This window comes from Brassica rapa, chromosome A04, assembly GCF_000309985.2.
Source record: "Brassica rapa cultivar Chiifu-401-42 chromosome A04, CAAS_Brap_v3.01, whole genome shotgun sequence".
Lineage (NCBI taxonomy): Eukaryota > Viridiplantae > Streptophyta > Magnoliopsida > Brassicales > Brassicaceae > Brassica > Brassica rapa.
In genome coordinates this window covers 13,876,127-13,887,334 of record NC_024798.2, presented here as the reverse complement: position 1 = coordinate 13,887,334, position 11,208 = coordinate 13,876,127, and the positions used below count along the sequence as shown (strand labels likewise).

Below are 11,208 nucleotides of genomic sequence, written 5' to 3'. Positions count from 1 at the left end.
GGTAAATGGTCATTTGATATCCAACATATTGTAATATGTTCAATTTATACTCGATTTATATGGTCGTGCTAAACTTTAAAAAAAATTCAAATAACATACCTAATGTTTATTTTTTTAGTCAAATCATACTTTGGTTATCATACCACATCATATAATTTTGCTGATTTGGATGTTACGCTAACTAATTTTATTGACAAAAATGCCACATGTATATGTGGTATCTTCGTCAGTAAAATTAGATGACGTAGCATCTAGATCATCAAAATTAGATGATGTGTCAGCTGATGTAGCGACTAGGGTTTGATTTGGCCAATAAAATAAATGTTAGATATGTTATTTGAAATTTTTTAAAGTTCGGGTATGTTTTATTACGACTATATATATCGGATATGAATTGAACATATCACGATATGTTGGGTATGAAATGACCGTTTTCCCATCATACTATATTTTTAAAATATCTCATCATTATCTGAAAGTTTTCAATATATGGAACTCAATCCAAAAATACAGTGTAAATTTTAAATACACACTTAATCGACCATTGTATCAAGTAAGATTCTTCATTTTTATGCAATTATATTATAAGAAGAAAATCAGATGAAACTATAACTATAATGTATGAATGCTAAATAAACACTTAATCAACCATTGAATCTTTCTTTTTCTACCTCGAAGCGGTTCATTTTTCGCCGAAATCTCTTCTAATCTAGTACTGTTATGACCAAAATGGTGGTAGTAACCACACCAGAAAAGAAGAGAATTCTCCGGAAAAAGAATCGCTTCGAGGTAAATTGAAAGGTATGACCTGGAACCACTAAAGTTTGCCAAAGATTAAGCACAGCTGGTGAAATTTGTAAAAAGAGAAAATTTTGATAGGAGAGAGTAAGATGTGTTGGAGAAGAAGAGAGAAAGAGATAGATATATATAGCACCAAAAAATAAAGACGGTCTTATCAGCACGCTATGTTCAATGTTTCTGTTTGTTAAGTTTTTTTTTCTTTTGACTATCTTTGTATTTTGCCAACTTTTGTATTTGTTTCCTCTATATACACATACCTGATATACCAACAAATTCTTTCACATCTTTTCTCTAATATTTTCCTTTTGTAATTTATTATTACATTGTATTATGATAGTACATACAAAAACATATTTTCTATATTCTACAAATTATTTTAACCCATTTTCCTATATTTTATGCTTAATTATTCAGTTGTATTTTAATAAAATAAAACAACAAACTGAAAGTTGGTTCCAACAATCGAAAGTTGAAAACATGATGCATAGCTTTATAGCGGAGTCAGTATCTTTCACTTCTACATAGATAAAGAAAGAGTTATTCTTGGGTTCACCCCCTAGGGTGAACCTCTAGTTTCACCAACCAATAGGATTTCGTTATTTCAATTTTGATATCTTTTAGAAAAGGAAACAAAATATTGTTAAGATATATTATGTTTTTAAAATAAAAAGGTTAAAAAATTAGAAAAAAATAGTAGTTAGAGAAAAACGAATTTTAAAAAAATAATATTTTTATTGTCGTCAGCAAAACACTAACCCCTAAATCCTAATCCCTAAACCCTAAATCATAAACCCTATAAACCCTTGGGCAAACTCTAAACCCTTGGATAAATCATACTCTAAATCAAAAACACTAAATCCTAAAATCCTCAACCCTAAACCCTAAACATTTGAGTGTTTAGTGTTTTTGATTTGAAGTTTATGATTTATCCAAGGGTTTAGGGTTTACCCAAGGGTTTAGGATTTAGGGTTTAGAGATTAAGGATTAGGATTTAGGGTTTAGTATTTTGCTGAGGATGTTAAAAATATATATTTTTAATTACTACTTTTTTTTTAATTTACTTATTTTTACCTTTTTATTTTAAAAATATAATATAACTTATAGCTTGAGAAAATATTTTGTTTCCTTTTTAAAAAAAATTTGAATATGAAATAACACAATCCTATTGGTTGGTGAACCTAGAGGTTCACCTTAGGGGGTGAACCTAAGAATAAGTCATAAAAAAATAATGACAATTTTTTCTGGTTGTATTATATATACAATAAGCATCTCTATTTTTATCTCACAAACTTTATGTAATGAACAACTGTATTTATATCATATTGAAAATTTATATCAATCATTTTATTAATTTGCAAAATTAGTGTCATGTGGTATCCAATCTCAAAACCTTAATGTAAAATAAGAAATAAAAATTGGTCCGTAATTGGATCAAATGAGCTTCCACATTTATTATAAGACTAGGTCCTGTGCAGAGTGAGAGTAGATTTAAAGATATTATCACTGAATTTGTAGATATTATAAAATTAAAAGTCATAGAAAAATATTATATGTTATAAAGTATTGCTTCCACAATCGAACAATACTCACCTTCACTCTCCACATACATTTAAAGGGTTTTAAGTCGGCAACGGAGTTAAAACAATTGTTGTGATTACTAGAATGTAAAGCTAAAAGTGTTTTGAGAAGGAGACAATTGTGAGGAGATGTAGAATAACACCTCTAGTATTTATATATGAAAGGCTCCTAGATATAGGCTATGCGTGATATCATTAATTACGAAATGATATTTCAGTATTCAAAATAAGGCGCGAATATATTACTTGCCATGTTACATAGCAGTGGGATATGTTTGCTAAAGTAAAATAGGAATGCTACATTCGATCTGGTCAGAACAATTAAGAGTAAGAATGAAATATGGACGATTACATATTTGTTTTCACTTTGTCGTGATGATATCGTATCAATCAGCAAAGAAAACATATCCGTCAAAGGCCATATATAGAAAGCTCCTCTTTTCACATCCATCATGTGTTGTCACGTAATTCTCGGTGATTGGCAATAATTTATTTCATCCGTGATCGACAGTTCACATTTGATTCAGGAATTATGGCAAATAACGTATCAACGTATTTAAGTAGCGTGCCTTTGATGCTCAGTATTGACACAAAACTATAATAAAACGATCTCCAATGGTATATTACATTTATAATTATGGAAATGATAAATCATGGTTAACGTGTACGAATATTTGAAATTGTAATCGACCTCTGAAAAAATATATTGGACGTATTAAAAATGGGGACGTATTAAAAAAGTTCTTGAACTTTCTCATATAAAAATTCTTAAATTAGTCATATAAAAATGTGATTTTGCGATTAAGAAATTTATATTGAATTTATATATATGTAGTAAAAAATGTTCCAAAAATAATATATATATATGTTGGCTACCTATATAGAAAATGCTATATGATGCATGATAATGAAATAAACTATGAAGAATCTCTGCTTATCCCGTAATGAAATAGTTGCGTATATTCAAAGCTGCTTACGTTTAAACAATGAAAGCGTATGTAGTTTCCATGTAGGTATGCATTTTGTTAGTCAACGTTTAAGCATTAAATGTTAGGGTGGTAAGGTTATTTATTTTTTTAGTCACGAATCTAATAGTATATCTCGTTTTTGTAATGTAATGAGCAATAGCAAATATCGTAATTAATCTAGTTAACTAAGGGTTCTTGCATATATCATGTGAGAGAGCTTGTGGAGCTGCCACATACGAAATGGCATTGTTGAAATAAACACATGAAGTAAAGGTTAGTTCTTTATAATGCTCTTCAAATAATAATAAGGGGATTTGCATATATAAGATAAAAAAAAATAGTAACACAATTTGGGAAGATACAAATTATTGTAATAGTTGAAAGGATGTTCAGTTAAATAAATTATAAAATGTGTGAAATACCTTACTCACGGAAACCCTAAACATCATAATAATTTAAGAATTACATTAAATTCATATATGGTTTCGATTCCTCATTATTTTATGTAAATCCTAAACCCTAAACATTATAACTACACATGTTCTGGTTTTTTACTTCGTTGAAAAAAGACAGACAAACATATATAATTTATTTATTGATGATGCAATATCTTTTGTTTTGTAAGTTACAGTAAACTAATATTAGGTGTTTATTATTCTGTAAAAAATTTATTCTAAAGACTATAATGTAAAACAACACTAAATAAACTCTTCATACAAATGTAACGAAAACAGAATCTCAAACATACCAAACTTGTCTTTAACTTTAGTTTTGTTTGCTTAACTTTAGTCTCCAAGTCCAAGGCATAAATTAAGAGATAGACATGACACATCTTACGATAATGCAATGTAAATTATTACATGTTTGTTGTAGCCATGAAGGTGGCTCGGAAGTCCAAACAAGCCACCGTTGTGCATATTCTGCTGATCAGTTAGATGGAGTTCAAAGTTTTCATATGATTTGGGACTAAAACTGATTTTTTCAAACACATGCTAGGTCAAGAACACTGCCAGACACGTTTGAAAGAGTTCATAAGACGATTATTTCCATATAAAGCTGTGTGTGTGGTAACAGCAAGGTTGTGAGGAATAGTTTTGAAACATTTTTTTATTTATTAAGACGACTCGTGTGATCTATATCACCATGTCACAAGATGCACAATCCAGAACAATGGCTAACATCAGAGATCACATAACCTAAACCTAAACTCAAAGATAAGTTTGTTTAAGATATGAAAAAAAAACAAAAGCAAGAGAATGTCTTTGGTAACCAAAGCAAGTTTAGCGCTCAACCCGGAGAGCCACAACCGGAAATGTGTTGAGGATCACCCCACTATTCTCTCTTGAGGTTCTCCAAACAGTCTTGATGTTCCCATTCACACCATACCCATCAGGAAGCTCTTCCGCACTTCCTTTGTATGGTCCATATTTATAGAATAATGTTACATCTTGTGGCCAATTGGTGAACACAATTGAGTTCCCACTCACACCACACCCATCAGGAAGCTCTTTAGCCGAGAATGAGACATTTCCCAAGCGTGCAATAACCAAGACACGGTCTCCCAAATCACTGACCTTGACCCATTTACCAGCCTTCTCATCTAGCCTACTAACGTTACATGTGAACCGGTTAAAATCGAAGTCCCCAGACGGTACCATTACCTCAACCAGGAAAAGCTCATCGTCGCCAGATGGAACCAGAAAGTTTAAACCACTTTGTGGTAAGGGCATCAGGTCAGTCACCTCCAGCGAATGAGGGTCGATACCAACAACGGTTCTTCTGCTAAGAAAAGATACGTAAAATCGACCTCTGAAAGTGACCACATTCGAGCATAAAGTCTCTGAAAGTTTCTCAAACCGTTTCCACTTCATTTCCACACTTGTTAACACCATTAGCTTTCCATAATAGTAGTTGAGAAGCACAACGAATTCTCCTCCACGTCCTTCCTTGTAGAGCGGAAGAAACGCAACACCTCTGTAATCTTTAAGTTCCCAACCGAACATTTTGTACTGATGGCCTAGAGGAAAGATCTGGCAATCATTCATCTTCATCAAGGTTGGGTCAGATCCTTGAATCTTCACTTTCACTGAGCACTGAATAGGACATGGAAGCTCCTCTGACTCATCTCGTCCTATCCCTCCAAAGAAATACTCGGAAGGCGACTCAGCAGTAAGAGCTCGGACTCTGAAGAGGAAATAAGGGATCTTCCCGAGGACGTACGTGCCTTCTTCGTTTGTCTCGAGGGAGAGCTTATCGAAAGTGGGAAGAGAGTAACTGGAGCGTAAAAGGCAAGAAGGAAAGGGAAACGAGGATCGCCACGAGGTGCAAACAGAGCGAGCATGAACAATATCGAAACAGTTCACATTGTCGGTGATAATCTCAAGTAGCTCTTTAGGGAGCTGAGACCAGTCTGGCAATAACGCTGATGATCTCTTTTTTTAGCGGCAGGTTCTTCCATGTTTGGTAATGGAACATACTGTTATTTTCGAAACTTGAACCCTAAACCCTAGAAAAGTAAAGAAGCCTAAAACCAGATAAAAGAGAAAGATATGTGTAAACACTTTTTAAACTGTGATGCTCTTCATGCGGTAACGACTTCTCTGAGTTCTTTTCCGTAACGGTCCGATTTTGAAAACCAACGAAAAATAAAGAAGAGATTGGTTGACCGAGATAATTGTTTCTTAGTTTGTGAACGATTCAAGTGGGAGAAAATCTCAATTTCTATTTTCTACAGATTTTAGGGATTACTACAACGGTGGAGATTGGTTAACTTCTCACAAACGTAATTTCCTGTTATTGAAGGAAACTTTCAGAAACTTTTTAGCAAAAAAAAAAGAAAAAAAACTTTCAGAAACTGATTAACTAGGAAATTTCCTAAAAATGGAAAACCTTATTGTTGTTCATCTATATATATATATATAGTTGGCGTTTTTCCTTCTTCTAACAAGTGACATGAGGGTTTTTCAACACGTGTTATCCATATTTTTTTTTTACATTTTAGGTCTTTCTTCTTTAGATTATTGCAATTTCGCTAAGTATTTTCTAATGATGTACTATCTAATTTTTTTCGCACTAATTGTTATCGTATGAAGTTTGGTAATCTATTTTATTGTTCACTAAAATTCAAGATGAATAAAAAAATAGAAATTTATTTTACATATTTAATTTATCCACAACTAAAAATAACATAAACTTTTGTTATTTTATTACTTTTTACCATTTTCTATTATTTAATTTACAAATTATATATTTATTTAACTATTAAAAATATAAAATGACCAAACTAATAAAAAGAAATTAGAATGCAATATATAATCTAAACATAAAACTTCCATGGTCATTAAAAAAGAGAGCAAAATACCATATTAAAACTAACTCAATGAATGTTTGAAGCTGAAAAAAAGTCAACAAAAAAGATAGCCTATCTCATCTTACCATAGAATGTCTTGGCTAAAATAAGCATATGTCACAAAAAGATAAAAAGATAAAATATGAGACAAATCAATCTCCAGAACACAAAGGATCATGATCAAGCACCAGCGCAAAAAGCCAAAAAAGCGGATCAGAGAAAGAATAATTATCTGAAGAGCAAAGTCACCACGAAACAAAAAGACGCATGTCTAAAGCACCGGAAGCACAACCACCAGCTAAAAGATAAGGAGCACTTCACAAACTAAACAAGCACATACAAAGCGTCCATGCCAGCGAAGAACCACAAAACTCTGAATAGAAGAAACCAAAGCTTCAAAAGACTAACTCATCACACCTACACCAAGAGATACATGAGAAGAAGATAAATAATCTGAGCGGGAGAGAATGGAAGCCAACCACTGAGAAACTAAAGCTTAAGCTTGAGAACATAAATAACCTTCTAAGTGCACAAAGCATATATAGAGAAAAACACTATCTAAACCTGGAGTAGCAAATATGGCAAAAGGGAGAGCCACCAAAGACGTGATCAGCGATGAAAGGTGCAACGAGATGAGAGAAAAAAGATAAAAATAGACAAAATGAAATCAACAAACCGTGGAGCCATCATCGAGCTACGAAAAAAAGCATAGAAGTAAGATCACCAAAAACCAGATTTTAAAAACCAAGACGAGCAGAGACTATCGACGGCAAACCAACGACGAGGAAAACAACATCAATGACAACTAAACTCTGACTCAACCCAATGAGAATGCAGTTTTATAATTACCTTAGCCAAAATCTAAGGAAAAAGAGGATTAATATTGACCGAAATAACATACAACACCGTAAGAAACAACTGCACAACATGGAACTAATATGTTTGATCTATAATAAATATCAGATAATATTGGCTGACCCACACCCGTCCCGCTCAATATAATCTCGCCCCGAACCCGCACCCGCGATTTAAAAATTTCAAATGGTTCAACCCGCACCCGCCCCGCGGTGGGTCAAACGAGGCGGGGCCCGCGGGGAATGATTCAAATTTCCAGCTCTACACATAGGTGAGTTTTTTTCCATTGATGGTGAGAAGCACTGCACACTAGAAAAGTAAACAAAATACATAGATGGTGACGGCTCAAGATCAAACAATATTCTGCGCGAAGCGCGGACACCCCCTGGTTTACCATAAATTCAAGTTTAATGGCTTTTGAAAATTAAACACCCTTATGTTTCTTATGGTTAATACTATATAAAAAAAATTAAAATTAAGAAAGTTTCTGGAAGCTCACTGGTTAATACTTATGGTTAAACCACTGGACTAAGGGTTCATTAATATTTTTACACCAGGAAGAGGGGGGGGGGATTTAAAAGCTACGAGAAACATGAGTATTTACATCATATTGAAAATAATTATCAAATATGTTTTTGTGGTTCTGCAAAATTTGTATTCTATGGGAACTGAATCCCAAGTATAAAGTAAACAACACTAAATAACCTCTTCGTCGATAGTTTGCAAACAAAAAATAAAATACAGTAATATTCATTGGTTGTACAATCTATTTTAATATTTGAATGTTAGTAAAATAGTTATATATATGGATTTTGAAATACAAAACAAAGATGAAAGATTGCTCATACAATAATAGGGTAAATGGTCATTTGATATCCAACATATTGTAATATGTTCAATTTATACTCGATTTATATGGCCGTGCTAAACTTTAAAAAAATTCAAATAACATACCTAATGTTTATTTTTTAGTCAAATCATACTTTGGTTATCATACCACATCATATAATTTTGCTGATTTGGATGTTACGCTAACTAATTTTATTGACAAAAATGCCACATGTATATGTGGTATCTTCGTCAGTAAAATTAGATGACGTAGCATCTAGATCATCAAAATTAGACAATGTGTCAGCTGATGTAGCGACTAGGGTTTGATTTGGCCAATAAAATAAATGTTAGATATGTTATTTGAAATTTTTTAAAGTTCGGGTATGTTTTATTACGACTATATATATCGGATATGAATTGAACATATCACGACATGTTGGGTATGAAATGACCGTTTTCCCATCATACTATATTTTTAAAATATCTCATCATTATCTGAAAGTTTTCAATATATGGAACTCAATCCAAAAATAGAGTGTAAATTTTAAATACACACTTAATCGACCATTGTATCAAGTAAGATTCTTCATTTTTATGCAATTATATTATAAGAAGAAAATCAGATGAAACTATCACTATAATGTATGAATGCTAAATAAACACTTAATCAACCATTGAATCTTTCGTTTTCTACCTCGAAGCGGTTCATTTTTCGTCGAAATCTCTTCTAATCTAGTACTGTTATGACCAAAATGGTGCTAGTAACCACACCAGAAAAGAAGAGAATTCTCCGGAAAAAGAATCGCTTCGAGGTAAATTGAAAGGTGTGACCTGGAACCACTAAAGTTTGCCAAAGATTAAGCACAGCTGGTGAAATTTGTAAAAAGAGAAAATTTTGATAGGAGAGAGTAAGATGTGTTGGAGAAGAAGAGAGAAAGAGATAGATATATATAGCACCAAAAAATAAAGACGGTCTTATCAGCACGCTATGTTCAATGTTTCTGTTTGTTAAGTTTTTTTTTCTTTTGACTATCTTTGTATTTTGCCAACTTTTGTATTTGTTTCCTCTATATACACATACCTGATATACCAACAAATTATTTCACATCTTTTCTCTAATATTTTCCTTTTGTAATTTATTATTACATTGTATTATGATAGTACATACAAAAACATATTTTCTATATTCTACAAATTATTTTAACCCATTTTCCTATATTTTATGCTTAATTATTCAGTTGTATTTTAATAAAATAAAACAACAAACTGAAAGTTGGTTCCAACAATCGAAAGTTGAAAACATGATGCATAGCTTTATAGCGGAGTCAGTATCTTTCACTTCTACATAGATAAAAAAAGAGTTATTCTTAAGTTCACCCCCTAGAGGTTCACCAACCAATAGGATTTCATTATTTCAAATTCGATATCTTTTAGAAAAGGAAACAAAATATTGTCAAGATATATTATGTTTTTAAAATAAAAAGGTTAAAAAAATTAGAAAAAAATAGTAGTTAGAGAAAAACGAATTTAAAAAAATAATATTTTTATCGTCGTCAGCAAAACACTAAACCCTAAATCCTAATCACTAAACCCTAAATCATAAACCCTATAAACCCTTGGGAAAACTCTAAACCCTTGAATAAATCATACTCTAAATCAAAAACACTAAATCCTAAAATCCTCAACCCTAAACCCTAAACCCTAAACCTTTGAGTGTTTAGTGTTTTTGATTTGAAGTTTATGATTTATCCAAAGGTTTAGGGTTTACCCAAGGGTTTAGGATTTAGGGTTTAGGGATTAAGGATTAGGATTTAGGGTTTAGTATTTTGCTGAGGATGTTAAAAATATATATTTTTAATTACTACTTTTTTTTAATTTACTTATTTTTACCTTTTTATTTTAAAAATATAATATAACTTATAGCTTGAGAAAATATTTTGTTTCCTTTTTTAAAAAATTTTGAATATGAAATAACACAATCCTATTGGTTGGTGAACCTAAAGGTTCACCTGAAGGGGTGAACCTAAGAATAAGTTATAAAAAAATAATGACAATTTTTTTCTGGTTGTATTATATATACAATAAGCATCTCTATTTTTATCTCACAAACTTTATGTAATGAACAACTGTATTTATACCATATTGAAAATTTATATCAATCATTTTATTAATTTGCAAAATTAGTGTCATGTGGTATCCAATCTCAAAACCTTAATGTAAAATAAGAAATAAAAGTTGGTCCGTAATTGGATCAAATGAGCTTCCACATTTATTATAAGACTAGGTGATAATCCGCGCCCTATGCAGAGTGAGAGTAGATTTAAAGATATTATCACTTTGAATTTGTAGATATTATAAAATTAAAAGTCATAGAAAAATATTATATGTTATAAAGTATTGCTTCCACAATCGAACAATACTCACCTTCACTCTCCACATACATTTAAAGGGTTTCAAGTCGGCAACGAAGTTAAAACAATTGTTGTGATTACTAGAATGTAAAGCTAAAAGTGTTTTGAGAAGGAGACAATTGTGAGGAGATGTAGAATAACACCTTTAATATTTATATATGAAAGGCTCCTAGATATAGGGTATGCATGATATCATTAATTACAAAATGATATTTCAGTATTCAAAATAAGGCGCGAATATATTACTTGCCATGTTACATAGCAGTGGGATATGTTTGCTAAAGTAAAATAGGAATGCTACATTCGATCTGGTCAGAACAATTAAGAGTAAGAATCAAATATGGACGATTAGATATTTGTTTTCACTTTGTCGTGATGATATCGTATCAATCAGCAAAGAAAACAAATCCGTCAAA

At 31.7% G+C, this 11,208-nt stretch overlaps 1 protein-coding gene across 1 annotated transcript; it reads right to left on the bottom strand.

Annotated features, from left to right (window-relative positions):
* Positions 1 to 1,869: 1,869 nt before the first annotated feature.
* Positions 1,870 to 10,820, bottom strand: LOC103864584 (F-box/kelch-repeat protein At1g64840-like). The gene is made up of 2 exons (XM_033289376.1): positions 10,806 to 10,820; positions 1,870 to 5,778 (listed from the first exon to the last, which is right to left on the bottom strand). Exons 1-2 carry the CDS (start codon positions 10,818 to 10,820, stop codon positions 4,627 to 4,629), a joined length of 1,167 nt encoding a protein of 388 aa, XP_033145267.1. The 3' UTR covers positions 1,870 to 4,626.
* Between the last annotated feature and the right edge of the window lie 388 nt (positions 10,821 to 11,208).